This window comes from Corvus kubaryi, unplaced genomic scaffold, assembly GCF_017639235.1.
Source record: "Corvus kubaryi isolate FWS band 111438036 unplaced genomic scaffold, C.kubaryi_AGA036_p1.0 37385, whole genome shotgun sequence".
Taxonomy (NCBI): Eukaryota; Metazoa; Chordata; class Aves; order Passeriformes; family Corvidae; genus Corvus; species Corvus kubaryi.
Genome location: NW_024581127.1, coordinates 34,598,001 through 34,620,231, shown reverse-complemented (window position 1 = coordinate 34,620,231; position 22,231 = coordinate 34,598,001). Strand labels below are relative to the sequence as shown.

The following is a 22,231-nucleotide window of genomic DNA, read 5'->3' as shown; positions in this document are numbered from 1 at the left end:
CGCTGGAAATTATGCATTATTGTCACCTGAGAGCATGAAGGATCTTTAAAGTAATGAAATGTGGGGCTGATGAGCAGACAAGTCTCACTGGTGGCATTTCTTTTAAGATTTTGCCTGTTTTGGAAACGTAATCATTCCTGAAAAGAAGCGGATACATCTTTCTGCCTGCTCGATTAAAGTGTTGCTCAAAAAGCAGTTCCAGGCAGAGGGAAATGTAAGGTGAATGGAAAGGACAGTGAAGGAGAAAGAAAAGTATTTAGAGATTTAGACTCTATATTTTGAGTATGTTGCACTCTGTGCGGGATAAATATATTAATTTGCCTTGTACTTCACAGCTTGCCCTTATGTTCAGAAAGTTGCAGAGATGTCAGATTTAAAGAGGCACATGAAGTATAAGGGATAGAGCAATAGGTGGTAAGTAGGCTGCTGAGATCCATTTCTCTTCCCAGCACAATTCCTTCCAGTCATGTTTGTGCTTTTGAGAGCAAAGTGCAATATGAAAACAAATAAAACCACAACAAAAAAAAATCCTGCTCTCAAACAAACATGTTTTAAAGCTGATTCCTGCCTTACATTATTTTCACATTTTTCTGTTCTCCCATCTTCTTCTCAAAAAAGAAAAAAAAATGGAAGAAATAGATCTTGGCGCAAGTGCCTCAAGGGAGTGTGTTCAGAAAGTGCCAGCACTGTTACCAACATTGACTTTTACGCTTCACTTTGTACTTTAAAATTTCTCTTTCCTCCAGCTGACCTCCCTCTCTGCATAGCACCGTACTCCAAAATCCCTTCCAGCAGAGGAAGAGGTGGAGGAGAGAGAGAAAAAGCAAAGTTGTGCAGCACTTGGTGTTTGCTCTTGCTGTGGAGTTGAGGGAGCTGCTCAAGAAGGTACAACAGATTCAGTGTGAGCAGAAATGGCACTGGTGAGAGCAGAGATCCCCAACCCACAGGACATGGAGCAGTCAGAGATGTTCTCAGCAGCAGTGATCACCTTGAGAAGGAGTCATGAAGGTAATTTTTTTCTGCCCGAAGCAGCAGCAGTTTGCAGCTTCCCATTATGGTCCCAGTATTTTTCTACCAGCAGGCTGAGAGCTACAGGTCTGGCTCAGGACATGATAGCGGGTGTAAACGTGGGGTGAATTTTTTGGTGGGTGAGGAGGTGTTTTGGACATCCCCTATCAGGGAAGATGTGATCAGAGGACCAGAGTGATCAGTGCTGGTATCTTGGTCTCAGTTTCTGGAGCTGGACAGGTGAGGGGTGTGAGTGGCCGTGCTGCACAAGTGCGTGGAGATGTAATGGGGAAGCAGGTCCTGCCCTAGCTCAGGTGATGTGGTTGGGGAAATGTTTTGGGAATGCAGAATCACAGAATGGGCCAGATTGGAAGTGACCACAGTGGGGTCATCTGATCCCACCTCCCTGCTCAAGCAGGGCCATCCCAGAGCACAGGGCACAGGATTGTGCCCAGATGCCTCTGGAATATCTCTAGGGAGGGAGACTCCACACCCTGTTTGGGTGATCTATTCCAGTGCTCAGAAAGTTTTTCCTCATGTCCAGGTGGAACTTCCTGGGCATCAGTTCCTGCCTGTTCCTCTTGTGCCATTGCTGGGCACCTCCAAGCAGAGCCCGGGCCCTGCTCTGAGCCCTCCCTGCAGACAGGGACAGGCAGGGATGAGGTCCCCTCTCAGTCTCTTCTCGAGGCTGAACAGCCCCAGCTCCCTCAGCCTTTTCTTATCAGAGAGATGTTCCAGTCCCCAAATAATCCTCGTAACCCTTCACTGGACCCACTCCAGGAGCTCCACGTCTCTCCTGTACTGAGGAATCCAGAACTGGACACAGCACCCCAGATGTGCCTCACCAGGGCTGGGGAGATTTACACATGAGTTTGGAATTGGGCATTGGAGTTTAGGGAGATTGATATAAAAAAAAGTATAGTAGCAAACTCTTGGTGTGAAAGTGTTTGGGGTTTTTTGTTTTAGGAATTAGAGAACTTGTGGTGGTGGTTGGTTTTGGTGAAGTTCATATTGTTGAGGGTGTGGAAATGGTATGGAGGGAAAATTTAGTTCCTTCTCCGTAGCACATGTGAGAGAGAGGGGTTGGGTCCAGGGAGCTGAAATGTGGGACATAAATGAAGCATATTAAGACCATGTTTTTTGGGGACAGAAAGGGGTCTGTCAGTGTCCTGAGCGGCGCAAAAGATGCTTTTCTGTTTGGAAGGATAAGAACTCTATGGATGAGCCATGTTTGAAGCAGGACTTGTTTTGTGAAGTTGCATTTAAATCCGAGGTGAATAAACCCAAAATTGTCTTGTCCCATCTGAATGGAGTTTCCAGATGGAAAAGAAAGAGATGTCAGGAGAAACCCAAGTTGTGGGATCTATACATGTCTATCTTGGAAGCCAAAAGCTACGCCATTGCCTCTGCCAGTGATGGTACCAAAACAAATCAAATAGAGCAGGAGTTGGCTAAACACTGGATTTCTTTGCATGTTACTTCACTCTCAGTAGAGTTTTCATCATCTTCAGCACCTGTTGTAAATATCAGTCCATTTGCATTACACAGACAGTTTAAATAATTGACATTTACAGGGCAATATTTATTAATGTCCATGTGGAGGTTTATGAGGTCTTTTTACAATGACTAAAAAGTGCATTTCTAACAAACTTGGTGTCTCTGGTGCTGTTGTTTTGAAACATTGTCTTCATATTCCCCATTAAGGAAACCAGTGTGAATCAAACCTTTCTCCAGCTCGGTCTATGAACGTTATGGTGACATTTCCTTGATTTATAATCTGGGATGGAATTAGAGATCAGAGTAACAATTGTGTTTCCTTCACTGAGCTACTTCTTCCTGAACCCCACAGCACCTGATTCCTGCTGGGCTTGTGCATGAAGCCACCATGTCTGTGTACTGCTGCAGGGCTCTGGATATTTGTCTGCTCGTTCTTAAAGCTGACTTTCTTGGAGATGATAAACCACCTGGCTTTGCTCTTTGGACTGCAAAAGAATTGCTTGGTCATTGCCTTTCTGTTTAGATTTCCTGCTAGTCCAAGGGTGGACATTTTTCATGGCTGTATGAGACAGCCTGTTTGCTCCACATTGACAATTCCGGTGGCACAATTGCTGCTAATGCCTTTTCTTCCTCACTTAAATCCTGATGGAGGAACCGGGCTTGGGCACATCACTTAATTTAAGCATACACACAGGAGCATTTGTGCTTTAATGCCCCTAACTAGAAATACACAAATAACCACAGCCAGCTGAAAAGTGTCTCGAGCTGTTTGTTTGCCTTTGATTTCTTGCTCACTTCACAAAATAACAAAACTCATGGCAGTTGTTTGAGTGAAATGGATTCATTTTTCAATTAAAATTGCCTGGGTTTAAGCAATGTTGGGTTTTTTTGTTTTTGGGGTTTTTTTAATGAAACATGTATTTTCTGGGATGAAAATGCCTACATCTCAGAAATTGATGTGATTTATTCCCTTTTTGCAGATGTTTGCTCTGCGTGTTCTCACCACTGAAAAAACTTTGGTGGCAAGAAAACACATGAAGCAGCAAAAGCAACTTTTAAAATCGAAATAAAGCCTAAAAAAATTCTACATCTCTCTTCGCCAAAACTTTTCACCCTCCAAGTACTGGCTCTTTTATTAACGATGGTTCCATTGTAATTTCTCAAGCAGAGCTGAAGCAATCGATCATTCATTCACATCAGTAAAGTACCCTTCATCTTTGCTTTTCAGAATGCCCTATCGAGTACTGAATGCATGTTAAATGCTAGAACCAAGAGAGGGAGTGTGGGAAGGATAATCGACTACATTAATCTGCAGTGCCATTTGTCTCCTGTCCATTTGTCCCTGTCTTTCCTACATACGTGTCTGTGTGTGTGCAGGACACTTTCTGGCACATTTGTGTACTCTCAAAGCACTGTTTGTGATTCTACACTGAAACACATGAGCTAATCTATACAGGAGAATAAATTTGGAGTAAACTTATTTAAACAGATACATCAGTCATCATTTTTATCTTCATGAAGTCCTTGGGATTTGTTATATTTTGGATTTTGTGTCTGTAGCTTCCAGCCCGTGTTCTGCAACGAGCACACTGTGAGAGGGAGTTTGCATTTATTGGAGTCCACACACAAATAGATTTGAGGATGAAGCCAAGACAACATCCACATCTCTGCCATTCCAGGGAAGGAGGACATTTTCATCATAGTCATAGAACGGTTTGGGTTGGAAGGGACCTTAAAGATCACATAGTTCCAACCCCCCTGCCATGGGCAGGGACACCTTCCACCAGTTTCCAACACTCTTTTACAATATATATGTTGTTTTTTTTTTTTTCCTGTGTTTCTGGACTACAATCAGGACTCAAAAAATCTTTAGTTCTCCCCATCTCTCCCTGCAAGTTGACTTAAATCCTGCTACAGAGCCCTAAAAACAGCGACCCTGAGCTTTCCTTGCGCAGAAGCAAAATCGTCAAATCATAGAATGGCTTGGGTTGAAAGTGGCCCTAAAGATCATTGAATTCCAACCCTGAAAAACCTGGAAATACAGCTCCAATCCAAGCTTCAGCAAGGAGCTGCAGCAAATCACTGGAAGGAAGGCGTGATAACAACTCTGTAGGCTGTGTGTCGCTCAAGTTGCTTTCTATTACTGCTGCAGGCACCTCCGGCTCTGCCGCTGAGAATTGCTGCAGGAACACATCCCAGTGACCTTTCCCTGACAGATGTTGAGCCGTGGTCCCCTCGTTAATGCAGGAATGTGAAAGGCACGACAGAATTAGAAAGCCCGGGCAAAGGAATCAGAGCGGTCACAGTCTGGTGCCATTTATCTTTGGGCGCTAAAAGGATTATCGGGGCCATTCCGGAAAGTCGGGTGAATATTAAGAGCTCACAGAGGGCAGCTGAGGTCCTTGGTCTGGGAAGGGAGGGATCTGTTTGCTTTTTTGCAGAAATCTGGTGCAGGAGGATGGTTTACCTCAGCACAAGCGAAGTTGCAAGAATAGTTAAAAAGAAATAAGCAATTTATCAGCACCTGGAGGAAAAAAAATATAACTATCATAATCAGTAGGCACCAGGGTTCATCAAAATGAAATGATGGCAAATTAAATTAATTTCTGCCTCTCATAAGCTAAGAGGCTTACTGCATAATGAGGGAGAGGGAGGTGTAATATATTTCAGTGCTAGCAGGGTTCTTACAAAGGATTCAAGGGGCTCTCCCATTAGGAAATAAAATGAAACTTTTAAAATTAAAACTTACTTGGGAATAGTATGGGTGGGAGAAAGAAAAACAACGTGAGAGGTGACTAATGACAGTGACATTGTTGAGCTGCTTCCCGTGGGGTCCTGTTTTGAGAGCTGTCAGCAATGACTTGACAGATGGAGTCTGAGGCGATGCTGAACTAATCTGTAGGTGATGCAGGGTTAAGGGGGGGGGGGGGTCTTATAAACTGTTCTGCAGATAATTTAGTTGAAAAACACAAATCTGAATTGCTGGTAGTGGTTAATGAGTAACTAGCTGCGTGCAGCAGGTCAAATCCTGCAGGGGAGCAAGCATTCTCCTTCTTCCAGCACTAACTGCTTCTTTATTTATGATTATTTAATTTTAAGAAGCCATGATAAAAAAGGTACTTAAAAATAGGTATCGAAAAAGCCATGAAAAAATTTGCCAAGGTTTGCACTTCTGTGATGAAATTTGTGAGGGCTGCTATCTGACAGAAATTCCTGTTTTAATGCAGAACCACTGAACAACAGAACTGCAAACTGTGTTCCCCTCTAGAGATGGTATTTCACCCGTGTCAGGTGGGTTTGAAATACCTCCCCTTCTTTTCCCACACAGCCACAGAGCATCCCCTAAGCTCCTGTAAGAAAAATAGTGCCATGTCTCCTAATACTTTCAAGTGACAGGCAAATTGGAAATCCATGATGCTTTTATTTTAGAATATTGTGTGGCTTGAATCCTGGAAGCAGCAGTCCGTATTTCTCCTGACTTTTACTCTGCTGCATGATTTACACCTATGCAAAGGGCTTTGCTGACAGATCAGAGTTAGAGCTCTTATTTTGCTCTGTTGTAAACTTTTCCTCAACATGCACAATTAGGTCTTGAAGAAGAAAAAGTGGGGAGGGGAAAAAAGGCTGAGAAAGTCAGTTTGGAGCCAGAATAAGTAGATTTAACCTTTCTTCCTTTGATGACCGTAACAACACAGTAAATATATTTTAGGGCTTGGTGAAACCTAATGAAACAACTTAGGCCAGGTTGGATGGGGCCCTGAGTAACCTGATCTAGTGGGTGGCATCCCTGCCCGGGGACAGCACAGGGCTTGATCTTTAAGGTTGCTTTCAACCCAGACCATCCTGTGAGACTGTGATTCTATGATTCTAAAAAATAACTTTTCCTCCTAGCTCATCTTTCTGCTTTGTTTACATTTGCAATAAATGCTTAGAGGTGAGAGATTCCCCCTGCATTCAGAATGCGGAAACATGCAGAAACAGAGCCCGTGGTCCTTGGTAGGAAAGATGTGTGCTAATGTCTTTACAAACCATTCCGTGGGTGAGGGGATGGGTCTTAATGTCTCTACCAACTTCAAGCAGCAGGTCTGTTACACAGCCCAGACAGTTTGACTCCCGAAACAGACGTGTGGGTCCACACAAGCCTGAGTTTCTGAACTTTGGGGTGTAATGACACGTTCAAGGGGGGATATGTAGTAGGTGGTTCAGGAAGGCTGCACCTTCCTGGTACCTCAGGCAATGGGGAAAGGAAGAGGGCAACGAGCAGCCGGGGGTTTGTGATAAAAGGACGCCGTGTCCTCCGAAACCTCGAGAGAGGAAAACCCCCCTGGGCGTCTGCTCCAGTGGAGTCTCTCCCTTTATTCGAATAAAGTTGCAGGACTCCTCTTGTCTCCTTTTCATAGCGTGATTTTCTGTACGTCCTGGAGAATGAGGTTCGGGGCTTTTTGTGGGCAGTAAAGTGCAGTGATCTAAGGCATCAGAAGTTTCCATCCTATAGATGAGCGTTTCACAGTCCTCATGATGGGAAGAGGAGGGGCAGGCACTGATCTCTTCTCACTGGTGACCAGTGACAGGACCTTAGGGAATGTCTGGAGCTGTGTCAGGGGAGGCTTAGGTTGAATATTAGGAAAAGATTCTTCCCCCAAAAGGTTGTCGAGCACTGGAACACATTCCTCAAGGAATGGTCACATCCCTAAGCCTGCCAGAGCTCAAGGAGCATTTGAACAACGCTCTCAGGGACAGGGTGAGATTGTTGGGATTGTCCTGTGCAAGGCCAGGAGTTGGTCTTGGATGATGCTCATGTGTCCCTCCCTACTCAGGATATTCTCTGATTCTCTGATTCTGCTGTAGGATCATCCTGGTTGTGTAGGATACTGGAATGGTGGGTGACTACTGAAGTGTGGATTCTCTGCATCATTTTTGAGGTGCTGTTGCAGGTTGGAGTGGGAGCTTCTGACAAAGTTTTATTAAAGAAGCTCTTGTTGAACCATGAGGTGCAGAGAGGACCCCTTTGCTTTCTAAACTCCTCAGAGAGGAGCCTGGGACAGCTGGATCCTGGCTTAACCCTGGACTTTGTCGACAGTCTAAGTTTTACAACTTTGTCCCTCAGACTTTAATGGTGGCAAATCAGATATGTGTCTATAAAAATGGATTATTTATTATGATGAATGTTTAGACAAAAGGAACTCAATCAGAATTATTTACTGCACAGCACAAAAGCTGAAACTACTATTATAGTATCAGATAGGATAGTGCACTATATCAAAGCAATATTAAAGAAATTATGTTAAAACTACCAAAAGAAACAATTGTTAGAGGTTGATGTAACTCACCCAGGCCAATGACTGTGGGCAAATCTCTTTCACTCAGCCTCAAGGGACATCCTTGGGGAGCATCCCCTACCCAACTGGGACAGGAATGGATCTCCACACACATTCCAAGGAAGAATATGATAGAAGAACCTACCCTATGGAAAGTGGACTGGACTTTAAAAGTATACAGGGGCTGACTGCCAGTCGTGTGCCTCTAGGTCAGCTTAGAATCTCATCTGCCAAATCTTTGCCTCACTATCAGGGTGTTGAGGTTGGTGTGGCAGATGGGTTTTAATACAATTCAACACCAAAACCCAGCACATGGTGCCCCTCTCAGCCTACCACTAATAGCATGCAAAATCCCTCTTTTGCAATCCCACTGTTTGAGGTTTTTTGACCACATTCCAGAGCAGAACATCTTGCTACAGGTTCTCCCCTCCACAGACTACAAAGGACCTCCACTGGCTTTGCTCTGTAGTTAAAAACCTTTATTAGGTGGAGAAAGGGGGATAGGATCCTGAGGATCCATTGCTGTCCCTGTGGACAGTGCATGAAGTTTTATCTACATGTATTTGTGGTTTGCTGGGGCCTATCAGTTCCCACAGCCGCCAGTCCTTCACAGAATCTATCTGTAAGACAGGAAGGGGATGTCCTGTGGTGCCAACAATTTCCCTCTGCATATTTGATGCATCCTTATGCATTTCTGTCTCCAGCAGCAATGGAATAAATGTAAATGCAGCTGCTCAACCTACTTCTGCTTAAGCCACAGATCCTGCAGCTCAGTGCTCTGCTCAAAGTGCTCTGATTTTTACCTCTTTTTGGATAAGAAAACTGCAGTAAATATTAGAGCAGCTGTGAAAAAGACAAGTTTTGAGTTATGCTGAGCTCTCTGGCTTAACTCTTGCCAATCCTACTTGACCACTCTTAAGTGCAAAAAACTACTCCACTGTTGTGCAGTTGCCCTGTGGAAAAGAGGATTCTAAATCTAATGATGTTCAAACCACTACAACAAAGGTATCTTTGATCTGTACCCAAAGAATTCATTATTGCTCTTCCATTAGGGATCAGATGAAAATAAAATAAGCTACATCTTGTTTTATAAGTGAAAATGCCGTTTCCTGCTGGAGCTGGAAAACAAAGCTCTTTGGGATTATTGTAAGTATCAGCAGGCACGGTGAGGCAGAGAGAACTCCTTCCCTTGTGGGTGTTTGCTGTTGCGTTTGGGGTCTGATTATTTTTCCATTGACTTGGTCATTCATCGAGTGTCTCAAAGAAGCAGCAGTGGCAGAAGTTCAGCTCCTTCCCGGTGTCCCTGCGGAGAAGGGGAGCAGCCGCTGCTGCATCTGCCTGTTTGCAGTGCTCCTTTTAAAACTGGGTAAATAAATCAGAGAGATGATCGTTCAAAGAACAAACCGTGAGCAGCTGGGGATTACAGAGCGCTGGACCGTGCTCCTCCAGCAAAGGAAACAGCAGCCATGGGGAACTCTTAGGCAGCAGTTTGGCATCTCCTGGATTATTTAGTGCATTGTCTTTGCAGTGTCTGTGCACGCAGAAATGCTCAGCAAGAGATGTTACTCCTCCTAAGAGATGCCTTCTCTGGTTTTTACCCTTCCAGGACTTGTTTTCAGAGTAGAGCTGTAGAGAGGGAAATCTTTTACTACATTTGTATTTTGGGTACTTGGTAGCTCCACAGATGGAGTAGTAACTTACTGTTGTGTGGAGGACTCTTTTGAAAAGGAAATTTTATTCATCAGAGACACCCCTTTAATTAACTTCCACACTTCCATGGGGAGCAGAATATAAAGACAGATGATAATTCTAATAATGCTACTACTGTTAATAATAAAAACAACAACAAAAACAACCACATATCTTGTTACCATTACAAATTAAAATAAAATGCTGCAGGAAGCAGAGTTTCGAGAGGGCTTTTTTTTTTAAATTAAGATCTTAATAGCATTTAATGTAAATTAAATATAATCATTGTCTGATTCCTGAGCGCTGAAGAATAAGAAGTTAATTGTACTGACAACATAGTGAGAAGTGTAAAAATCAAGCACCAGAATGTTGGTTAAAGTGCATTTTGAATTAAGAGGTGTAAGGCAGAACTTTTATTTTTTTGTACTCCTGCTCCCAGTTATTTTGCAGCAGAGTAAATTTCGTGCCCAGCACGAATTTATTACATAAGATATCTAACATAAAATTTACATTACAATGCAAATGAAGAAGACTTTATTTAACTTTAGAGATTGGGAAGGATCAGATGCAAGAGCCTAACAAGCCATTTTACTTTGGGGATGGGGATTTACTGGTGTGTAAATCCCTGAGTTGTTCTGTGGGCAGATAATTTAATGAGGTCTGCAAAATGGATGTCAACTTCAGCATTTTGCTTTCCAGTAAGAGGAATTAGGTATGGAAATCTGAGTTTTGAATCTGCTCCTTATAGAATTCATGCATTTGGTGGCAAGATTTACTTGATTAAGAGGCTGGGGATCAGGCTGAGTGTGTGCTCCTCAGCGTTAGCAATGTGACAGGGTTCAATTCCCAGCTCCCTCTCTTGCAATGGCAGTGTGGAATACCTGTCTGTGGTAGATAGGATCTTTTCCATCTCAAATTAAAAGTGATGTAATTGCTCAGCTGGTGCAGTGAGTCCTAGGATCATCAGTAAGTGAAGTGCATTTTGATGAATGAACACAGAAATTGTATCTTAATTTAAATAAACAGAGGTAATAACTCATTATTGGATCCAATTTTGTCTTCATATGGGATTATTTCTCCTTCTTGCATGATGCCAAAGGAATCCATGCCTTCTGTGTGAGTGTTCAACCCTTGACACACATCTGAATTCCTGTTCTGCATCTAAGAGGTGTTGTCTTCATGGTACACTAAGCTTTCACTTGTTGGTACCTTGTATGGAATCAAGTGTACTTTTATTTACTGGCAGGGTGGTGGGGCCCTGGCACAGGTTGCCCAGAGAAGCTGTGGCTGCCCCATCCCTGGAAGTGTCCAAGGCCAGGTTGGATGGGGCTTGGAACAACCTGGTCCACTGGAAGGTGTCCCTGCCTGTGGCAGGAGGGTTGGAACAAGATGATCTTTAGGTCCCTTCCAACCCAGGCCATCCCATGATTCCATGATCCTGGACAGCTTTCCCAACTGAGCTGTTTGCACAAAAACATTGAAGTGGGAAAAAAACTGCCAACCTTTGGATTATGACCTCAACAAGAGAGGTTTCAATTTATTTGTAGTTAAGGTTGTGTTTGGTAAAAGCTGTTTGGGGACTGGCTTTGCTCCTCAAAAGAGGTGCTGGAAGAGTTGACTTAAGTCTCAAAAGAGCTGCTCTCCATCAGAATTGACAGAGAAGCAGGAAGGAGCTGAAGAGTCAGGACAAGCCAGGACTTCTGGATCTTCAGGACTAAGGGACCATAAATAGACATCTTGACATTTTTTAGGTCAAAGAACTTCCATTCATTCCATATCTCACCACTCTAAAAAAAAAACAGCAAAAAAACCACTGACAAATGAGTCTTTTTTTTTTCAGTAAAACTTTGGCTCATGTATGTCCTCTAAAGGAGAAAAACCATCATTTTCTCCAGGTCTTTTCCAAGTATTTCTTGAGTTTTTGAATGAAAACTCTTGGAAAACCACTCTTTTTTGGCTAAAAGGATATAAAGTGCTCTCTGGAGAAGCTTAGAGGCTGAGAGTGCTCTGTTGACCTTACAAATCTTGAGAACTAGTGGACTGAGCTAATAAATACCTTTGGGAAGGTATTTATGTCTCTTCCCCTTCGTTTGTGTGGTCCCAAAGAGCAAGGCCAGCAACCAGTGCTTACAAGGAATAATGGTACTGGAATTTGGGGGTAAAGGGGAGGGACACCCATGACTGGAGGGGTTTGGCTCTGTTCCTGCCTGTTTTGGTGCTGGTAAAGCAGCTCTGCACCTTCACATCCCCAGTGCTTTCCTGGAGATACTGTGTCATTAAGGGGTAGATGACCAGGGTAAGTAAATTTGTCCTGCTCAATTTCAGATTTCTCTCCTGAGTACAATATTTTCCTGGGCAAGCTGTCAGGCCACTCCCCAGTCCCATCTCCTTTTGCTGTACAACCCTTCTTTGAAAATTTGCAATGCCAACCATCTGTGATGGCCTTTTTCCCTGTCCACCCCCTGTTTCCACCTTATCACTTCCCTTTGAATGGTCCACAGGCATTGTCTTTGTGCTGACAACAGGAAGAATATTTTGGGCACCTCCTTCCCAGTATTTCCTTCTGGCTTCCATTGCTGGTCAAGACCCAGGACTCCTGTAGCCCTGCTGTGCCTCCGTGTGCTGCTGTTGTTGTGTTGTCTCGATTGCTCCGCAGCTTGATAAATTTCTCCAAATGTCTCATTATGCAATTAATTTCAATTGCAATTCCCATCATCTCTTCTCTTCTGCAGGCATGCCACCCAGCAGGAGACTAATAAAACCATCATGACTAGCACCAAAGCCATCAAGCAGCTGTCTGAGATTGTCAGAGGCTCATCCAGGGTATGTGTCAGTCAAGATGCTGTTGGGGGAGAATGATGGGTCTTATGGAAGGAGGAATAATGAAAATAAGAAGTGGCAGTGGGTGCTTTAAAGCTGTTAAGCTCTGTGTCTTGCTATAACTTCCTTTCCTGTTACACAAGTGTAGTTTTCACTTATAAATGACCCAGAGGAAAACAGCTGCAGACACCAGTTCTCCTCCCAAAACTGGATCAAGTGGAATTGGAAATCAAGAACTCAGCAGCAAAGCCTTTGGCCAGTTCACATCCATCTCAGGGTCTCAGTTTGGGTGACAATATTGCAGAAATCATCTGGCTTCACATGAGTTTGGCATTCCAAGGCTCAGTTGTGGGTGCACGGAGTGCAGGTGTGTTTGGGAGTGTGTTAAGTGTCTGGAACGGCCAAAGCCATGGAATATATCTGGATATGACACTGATTTGGTGCTGTGTGCTAGTGCAAAGGCAGCTTTGGGGATGGGTAAATACAGGCTGTGGCCAGATCAGAGCAGGATTTTTAATTAGAATTTACCCCACTCTTAATTCCAGTTTACTCCAGAAAATCCCATCTGTTTCATGGGCAGACTGGGCTGTCATCTGTAGGTTCAACTCATATGAGCAGCAGTGTCACAGGGTATGAATGAACCTCCATCCCTTTATCCCCAGTGCAAAGACTGGACAAACAGAAGGTCTTTGATTTTCCTACACTGGTTTTATACCCCAGATGTTCCTGCTGACTTTGTCCCATGATGTGCATCATGGGAAAGAACACAAGCAAACTGTGGGGACCAGATTCCAGCTGGTGTGAGAGTTGAGGAGAAGTTTCACCCACGTAACAGGTGATTCACCACCTGAAATGAAAATTTCTGTTACATTCTTGCTGCCAGTATCCATATGGTTTCTCAGTCAGGAACTTTCCTGAATTCATGTTTTATTCTCACTCACTTCCTGCCATTTTCCAAAGTCCTGCATTACTTCAACTCTGTTCTCACTGCCCTTCCACCTAGAAATAAGACTGCTCTAAACACACTACTCATCTCTGGCCAAGTGGTTTTTACAGCCTGGATTTATGGCACTTGACAACAGGCAGTTGGATTTAAAAGTTGAATCACCCCAGGCTACCTTGGTAACCTGTGAAGGACCATATGCAATTCAGCCCACCTAAAAAAAAAAAAAATGAATGGGTGATGGTCTACTCCAGAGGATGGGGAGATAAGCCTGGAATGACTGTTTCCACGTGTAGACATCAAACTTAATACCAGCATAATTTTTAACATGTTGCTTTGATTAGTGATGGATGGCAAGGACTGGGTTTTTTTCATTTTCTTGAATAATTATATCTGGATGAGCTGGATGAAACTGAAGATGCTGCCTCGGAGATATGGGAATCTGGGCTTTTTTGTGCTGGTCTCCAGGCTCTATTTTGTGACATAAATTGGGTCCAAAGCAGAATCAGGCAAGATCACATTAAACCCAATTGCAGTGTCACACAAGAATGTCATTATTTGCTCCTGAAGATGATGGGGACTCTCAGGAGAAGAGGTTTTACTGTCATGGGGAGAAAAATGCAAAGCTGAAGGGAAAATATTTAAGAGCTGAAGGAAATAGACACACAAAAAATTTCAGCAATATGACGAATGAACTTGCTGCTCTCTATTATATTTCATAATAACTTTTTTCTGCTCACTCGTCAGTTAATTTAGCATATTTTATGTTTTTTAACTCTTCTTTTCTAACAGTATGGAGTTTAAGTAATTAAACTACAAGTTTTGATACAAAGCCTGTAGCCCCCATCTCTTATATAGAATAAATTGTTCTGGTGGATATTGGCTGCTGGTCAGTAAGTCCCTCTTGGGAATCTGGGTAGCACTGCAAACTCTCCTCCCATAAAATTACTCACAGCATGAAAAGCCCTACAGAGCTTTATAGTTAGCCCTTACCAATCCGTTTTTCTGTGGATTGCTTTGCATGCACACACGGACCAAAAAAAAAAGCTTTTTTTCCCTTTTCTTCCTTATTTTCCACCAGCAATGTGCTGCCAATGAGATGCAATATGGGACTTTCTCTGACTTCCCATAAATCTCCAAGTGCTGCTGGAGCTGTTGGAGTCAGGGTGCCCAACTGAGCAAATTGATAGTGTTGCAGGAGCAAAGATGCTGCTCTAAGTGGATCATTGTGCCACAAGGCAGGAGACTGATGTAAAATGGCTCTTTTAGGGCTTCACTCCAAACTAACCTCAAAGGATGTAAATGGAGAGGTAGATCCGCAATTCCATTTTTTGGTAGGCTGAGTGCTGGAGCAGAAGATCAGCTCTCCAGGGTGACAGTCATCTTATTTTTTATGTGGAACAAACGTAAGGTTTATGGACCTTTGTCTATAGAATGGGAATAATTATACTTGCCCTGCTCTAAAAATGGTTTTAAATCTTGAGATGAAGAACTGTAAGACTGGGGTATTCTTCTGTGTGTGAAAATACTGCCATTAAAATTAAAGATGTTTGTCCCATCCTTTATGAAATCTACTTTTGTAATCTTAAGCAGTTTTCTGAAGCAGCTGAAATGGCTGTAAAATGAGCATTTTTGCTCAGTAGCATTAGTGTAGATCGGGTTTCATTTGCCACTTGTTTTTTAAGGTAACATCCCACTTCCTTGCAGCATTTCCCTCTGTAAAATCTGGATGCATGAGCTCCTGCACATGTGAAATCCAAAATCCAGGGTGTAGGAAAGTTCCAGGAGAGCTGTTTGGGTTTGGTCATTCCCTCTGAGAGCAGAGGTTTCGAAGCATGTTGGAGAGTTACATCAGGTTGACTGTGTTCTTCCTTCCAAGGGCATTTTTTTTAAAAACGTAGATTGAAACCTTGCTGGAGCAAGATCCAGACAGAAAGGCAGTGGCATTTGTGTTGGAAAACATGAAGCTGGTTTCTGACAGTCAGATTAAGCAGAGGGAATGTTACGGCTGATGGACCTCTCAAGTCCAGTAAATCTCCCAAATGAGGTGATCAATTCTATCAGGAGTTATCTGAATAAAGAACTTCTTATAGGAGGATCCCTTCAGTTATTTTGTCCAATGCTATCTTGAATATCCAAAGTGGCATTTTTTTGGTTGCTTTGGTCTTTCAGGCAAAGAAAATTTTATTTTTATTTCCTAAATTTTTATTTTATTTCCTAAAATAAAATCCTGTTGCATCCTGGCAGCCCCAGTGTGACTGATTTTTTTAGGATACCATTTGTGCCCACCTTTTTTATTTGGTGTCTCCCACCAGGACAATTTCTCATAATCACAGGCAGAGCCTACTACTGGATTTATCTCTAACAGACCTGATAACCAGCCTTCTTTTGTCCTAAAACAGCAAGAACGGCTTCAGCTGGACAGGCTGAAGAACCAGCTGTCAGATGCCATCCAGAGATACGGAGCTGTGCAGAAAGTGAGTGTCTCTCTTGCTTCCACTCTCCAGTCTGTGGATTTGGGAATGTGTTAAGTGTGAGTGCAATTCCTAGGAGCCTGGAGCATCTCCACAGGGCTGCTAATGTATACTTTCCTCCCTCTTCTCTTTCTTTGTTAGTCAAGCAATCATAGGATCATAGAATTGAGGTTGGAAAAGACTTTTAAGATCATCAAATCCAACCATCAACCCAGCACCACCTGAACCGTGTCCTTAAGGGCCATATCCACACATTGACTGAACACTTGCAGGGATGGTGTCTCCACCACTTCCCTGGGCAGCCTGTTCCAATGCTTGACAAGCTTTTCTCTGCAGAAATGTTTCCTGATATCCAATCTAAACCTCCCCTGGGGCTGCTTGAGGCCATTTCCTCTTGTCCTCTCACTTGTTCCCTGGGAGAAGACATTGACCCTCCCCTGGCTACATCATCCTGTCAGAGAGTTTGTAATGAGTGAGGTCTCTGCAGAGCCTCCTTTTCTCCAGGCTGAGCCCCCCCAAGCCCCTCAGCCTCTCCTCACCAGCCTTGTGCTCCAGAGCCTTCCCCAGCTCCTTTCTCTCCTCTCGACATGCTCCAGCCCCTAAATGTCCTTCTTGGCATGAGGGGCCCAAAACTGACCCCAGGATCTGAGGTGTGGCCTCCCCAGTGCCAAGCTGAGGGGGTCTGTATTTCCCCTGGCTTAGCCATGACATTATTTGGGTGCGTCTTCGCTCTCACGGGAAAAGGAGAAGGATTGTAACAGTTCTCCTTTTCTGCTTGCGGAAAATGGGCAGGCAGCACTGATAATTCAAATGATAATTCTGCTCTGCTGTTTAGCTGTGCCAGAAAGTTTCCAGGCACATTTTGTGGAATGGATGTGTCACCAAGATCAAGCTGTTTAATAAAACAAACAAATCCTGAACAACTCCAGTTCCTTCATTTGCTTCTTGCTCACCCGCTTTACCCTGGGGAGGCTCTGCTGGAGAGCAGATTTGCTTTGCTTTTAAACACTGTAGTAATGACTTAAATTTAGCATCCCCAAACTGTTTCCCTCCCCGGCAGTGCAAGTTAGGAGATCTATCTGGATTAATCGAAATACAACCTGGACAAACTAATGAGTCTGACGCATGCCTACAACAATGGGAAGGATATATTGTAATTATAGAGGTGTAATGAAATTTGGCTGGCAACATGCACTTAATAATGTGTCTCTATTAGAAACACTCTGGACTGATTGATTTCCCAGCACTTGCTGCCTGTGCCTTAAAAATTAAATAAATAAATAGATGGATGTACATAAGATTGCAGTTCAACAGCATGTCTGTTGTGTAATAGAATTGCATCATCTCTAGTGCCGCCTCATATTTTAAATTATTTACCTGTCCTATTCAAGAAACTAAGTGTAGGGTCTTTATATGAAATTATTTCATGTGTTAAATGAAAGTTGGAATGATTCGGGTAGAGCTCCCCCCCATACACACACATCTTTTTTATGCTTTTTGTTCTCTAATGTTCCTGAGTACAGTCCATCTGAACTGTATATCTAGGTTGGATTTCTTTTATTTTAAAAATTGTCATCAATTCAGAAGTGCCAAAATTAACCACTGCAGTTTGTGAATGCCCGGCTGCGTCAGGAAACCAATCTGAGTGATAAATTGCTACTTATCCACGTCCTAGCTGTCATTCCTTAAACGCCTGTTTCAGTTTTGATAACCTTGTCATTCTGGAAGCTTTGAAGACTTTTAGTGCCTGCAAGACTGAACTTTTCAATGCTTTTATACTCCCTTGTTTTTTCTAAAGAGTAAGAGCTTTCTCTATGTACTTTTCTTTAGAAAGCAGAAGAAAATAGCTTCATATGACTCCTTCCCTAAATATTTGGATGCTGTTTTCTCAGCCATTTTCCCTCTAATTTTTTTTTCTTTTCCTTTTAACAGAAAATAGCAGAGAAATCCAAAGCTTTGCTCCCTACTGGGCAGAGAAGCACCAAGCAGGTAGGTTCACATGAGTCTGTGTGGCAGTAAGTACAGTGCTAAAATAAAGCTGTTTTCTAACCCCAGTAATGATGCTGAAGAGCTTGGAGCTCCTCCACTGCCTACACTGAAGCCAGTGAGGAGTTTTTCCAATAGAGATGTGTGACGTCTTTGGAGGTGGATGATAACAGGACTTGGGGAAAAAAAGACTTACATAAGACCTGTTTAATTATTCTCTGCTTTTCTGTCCTCATGGGGCTGTTTTTCCACTCTTCATGGGAGTTTTGTCTGCTATTAAATATATCAAAAAGCAGTCCTACACTCCCTTTTCCTGGAAATTGGGCTTGTAGGCGCAGTGAAATCACATTCCAAGGACAACTTCATGGAAGGAATTGAGAGGAGTTTTTATCAAACCTTTCCCCAGTTTTAGGAGGGATTATGTATTCTTCTTTCTTTGGCTACATTGCACTGTGCTTAACTATTATATACATATGCAAATTGAGCCTTTTTATTCTCTTTTAGCTCATATTAGGAACTTTTTCAGTGAATAAATGCTATATGTAATCAGAGTATATATATTTATTCTGATTTGTGGATGCCTATTCATACCTACTCTGATTACTCCATATATGATGCATATATTAAGTTTCATATGTGCATGTATTGTGAATGTATATATAAAATATAATTAGATGCAGGTGTGCCAGTGAACATATGCAAATTATGAAGAATATAAAGATATTTTTGTGTAGATGTATATGTGTATATATGCATATGTGTGTATTCTTTCACAAATATTAATGCAAAATGCTATAGATTTAATATCTGTAGGGGGGTGTGTGTGTGTGTGTTTAAAAAAATCTCCAAAGATTTCCAAGAAAGGTTTGATGCCAAGAGATCCTTTGGCTGCAGTATGGGTCCAATAGAGATTAGGTTGGTCTCTTAAATCCTACATAAGAAACATGTAGGCATTTGCAACTGATACTGTGCCACCAAGACCCAGAACTCTATGCCTGATTTCAGTGATCATTTCTGATATTTTTGATACTTTTTTCATTTAAGGGGCAGTCAGCAAGTTTTCTCCTTTCCTAATGACTTTTCTGTCCCTACCTTGTTGTGCCACCTGATTTTATACAACCTCCTTAATGTATATAAGAAATAGTTGTACCTTATAAATTCATTTTTTTCTGTGAAGAAGGGTGGAACAGTGCCACTGAAGAGCCCACCATTAGTGCAGATAAATAAACCAAAGCTTTACTATTAACTGAGTTTCAAGCAATTACAATTCTGCCTTAGACTTTGTTGCTTAGGTGGTTTAGGTGTCACTGAAATGAAGATAAGGTACCAAAGGGCTGATGAATTCCTTTATCCAGAGTGAGGGTTCCCACCACCACCTTTGGAGAGATTGTGCACAGATGTTACTTTTCAGCTCTGTGTTTATAAAAACTAACTGTTTTTGTCCCCCAGCTGGTGATCTGTGTTGAACAGGGGCATAAATAATATATCCTTTAACTGTGGTCAAATCCAACATACATCAAATATTTCTTGGGTCATTTTGTGCAAATTTACTGTGATTTGTTTTCACACCATCTGTATTGCATCACTTCTTGGGCCTTTAACCACTTTTGTTTGACTGCTGTTGGTGGAGTGGATTGCAGAGGAGGGAACAGCTCTGTTCATGCCTGGGCCACCACGTGGTGGCATGGTCATGGCTGTTCCTTAGGATGTGGGACTCTGCTGGCCATTAACCAGTGCAAATAGAATGAAGAGTGCTCATTACTGCGAATTGTTGGCACTGGGAGCGAGCCTGGATGAAACCAGATTTTTTTGGTATGTTGAAAATGGCTGATGACTCCAAAACCAACTTTCTCTGGAAATAAACAGAGTTTTAATATGGGAAAAAAAATAGGATGTCAGACAAAAATACTCAAATCTTGAAGCAAGTAATAGTGGGGTTGGAAGCAAAAGGAGGCTGGAGGAAGAATGGGACAGAGACAAAGCCCTTTGCCTTAAACCAGGTAGGAATCCAACCACTGGGAGACTGCAGCAGGATCTGTTTGGTGTGAGTCAGGCTGAATCAGCAGAAATTGGGTTAAACTGGATCAGCTCAGGCTGTTTCTCCTTGTAGCTGTCACTTGCAGGTGAAGTGAAGTGTTTTCGGTGGATTACAAAAAAGGAGGTTGTAGCTTGTCCTTGGTGAGATGGTTCTGACTCAGAAAGAGGCTTGCTCACACCCAAGAGCAAACCTTTTTCATGCAGTGACACTTGCTTGGGCTGTGGACACATGAGCCCTCATGCAAGAAAAGGATGAAAATTAATCCACATCTGCTTCAGCTTCCCTGTACGTTTGCAGCTTCACACGTCTCCTCTTCTTCGTCCCTCAAGTACAGAAAAGAGAAAAATTAAAGGTATAAAACCTGTTGAAGGCAATGTGGTGGTATGATTAGTTTTAACTTATTATTATTATTTTTCCAGTAGCAGATTGGCCAGGACATGCAAATTTATGGTTCCCACAGGAACTGTAACCTGACCACCATGTGAATGTATTAAGGCATTAAAGTTAACGCCCTATACAGTAATGCAAAATACTACATATGTTCAGGAGACCTGATTTATGGGCCTTGTGAAGCTGCACAGTGACTTGGTGCAGATCCAGCCCTGATTCAAACACTGCTTGCCTGTAGGGCTTTGTTCTCTTTTATTTATACTTAAATTTATTACAGCAAGTTGTAAGAGGTTCGAAGAATGCTCGTTTTTCTGGATGCCTGTCCCTGTAGTTCTCTCCAATGGTGAGTGGGAAAGGTGAGATGTTGGGTAACACAAGCCCTAATAATTTCCCTTTAGGGAGTAATTGATTCCCTAGACCCATGTAACAGGTAAAAATTGCCATGGGAAGCCTTGGGAAAATTAGTTTCCTGCCCATTGTGGTTTGTTGTAAGTACTCTTTAATTGAGTTTATTTGTTTATAAAGGCAAAATAAAGGCATTGATCCAAAATTCCTTGAAGCCTGAAGTTATATAAATTCTTAATCAAATATGTGTTTGTAGGAATGTATTTGTGTATAGACAAATCGATGGAGTTCTATAGGTGCATATATTGAAAGAAACAACTTTTTACTACACTAAATGATCATTGTTGAACGTGCCTTGTGGCAACAATTAAAAAACCCCAACCAAATGCTTTCCCTTGAATCTGTGAAAGTAATTTTAAATATTCACCTACTAGCCAAAATAAGACCTCAAAAGGCTCTTTAAGGGGAATTTTGGAAGGTAGTTTCCAGTTTATGGGAATTGATGGCACAGCCTACAGCAGAGACACGATTTGGGGATATCTGCTCCTGAATATTTTTGGGATGGGCTTCAAATCCCACTTCTCCCCATGAACAGATGCACCAAGGTGTAAATTCCTTCTCCCAGGCAGAGTCCAGTGTAGGAGTGTTTCAGGTGTCCCCTGGAGCCTGGGACAGCGTGGTCAGTGGCAGGAGAGGCTGGACAGCCAAGCAGATGTGTCCTCTTGTGTGGCATTGGTGTTCTAATAGCACAGGATAGATTATCCATTATATTAAAATAATTAATGGTAGACTGTGGAAAATCCACAACAGAGCCAATAATGTCTCTGAGCACAGGAGATGAAAAGAATCCTTCTTTTTAGTTCTTTATGGTTGTAGTGCATCCAACTTCATCTGCTTCTGACAGAAAGAATCTCTTGTTGTGCCCATGGTTGAGTAAGTTCAAGTCATGGGGCTTGGAGCAACCTGGTCTAATGGAAGGTGGCCCTGCCTGTGGCAGGGGGTTGGAACAAAATGATCTTTAAGGTTCCTTCCCACCCAAACCGTTCTGTGATTCTCTGAAGTTCTCTCTTCTCCACTAATGGGGAGAAAAGTGGGTTTTTCTCACCATGCAGACTTTGTGGGTGGTTCCCCCAATGGAGTGGGAGAAGGGGAAGCACAGCTCTGTTTTAGCTGAGGAATGAGTTTTTATCTAAAACCACACCAAAAATCTGAACAGACTTTTGTGGGTTTTTTTGGAGGAAACTTTCCTAGCAATATTTAGAAATTAAAATTACAGTAATTGTCATGGTGTAATGGCATCCCTCTTCATTTCCTGCTGCTCATGGGGAGAGGAAAGGATAACTACTGCTCTGGAATATGGCAGTTGCCAGAAAGATGCCTTTGTTTCATATTCTATGGGCCTACTTGACCTGTCTCTCAAAGGTCAGTAAATTATGTTTCTTAGGAGCACAAAGATGGGTAATAAACATCTATTTGCATATACAAGCTTTTTTTTTTTTTTTTCCTCCTGACTGCATTAGTTTATTCTTGCTTTAAATGGACTTCCTTCCCACAGGAAGCATCATTTCTCCCTTTCTTCCTGTGTTTATGAAGTTGTTCTTTTTATATGATTAGAGTAGAATTCTCATTTCGGGGGCAGCACAATCCAATCCTTGGCTTTATGGGAGAATAACTTTTTTTGGCAATAATGTCTGCATAAACTGCATATATGGATGTGTGTGTG

The 22,231-nt window shown here is 42.5% G+C and overlaps 1 protein-coding gene across 11 annotated transcripts in view; it reads left to right on the top strand.

Moving 5' to 3' along the window:
* The window catches only part of TSNARE1 (t-SNARE domain containing 1), a 462,499-nt gene that overhangs the window by 194,041 nt on the left and 246,227 nt on the right, over positions 1-22,231 (top strand). For all 11 annotated transcript variants that reach the window (XM_042036010.1, XM_042036008.1, XM_042036001.1 and 8 more), the window contains 3 exons: positions 12,245-12,335; positions 15,678-15,752; positions 17,682-17,738. In XM_042036010.1, the coding sequence (XP_041891944.1) occupies positions 12,245-12,335; positions 15,678-15,752; positions 17,682-17,738 (223 nt within the window). The remainder of the gene's footprint in view (positions 1-12,244; positions 12,336-15,677; positions 15,753-17,681; positions 17,739-22,231) is intronic.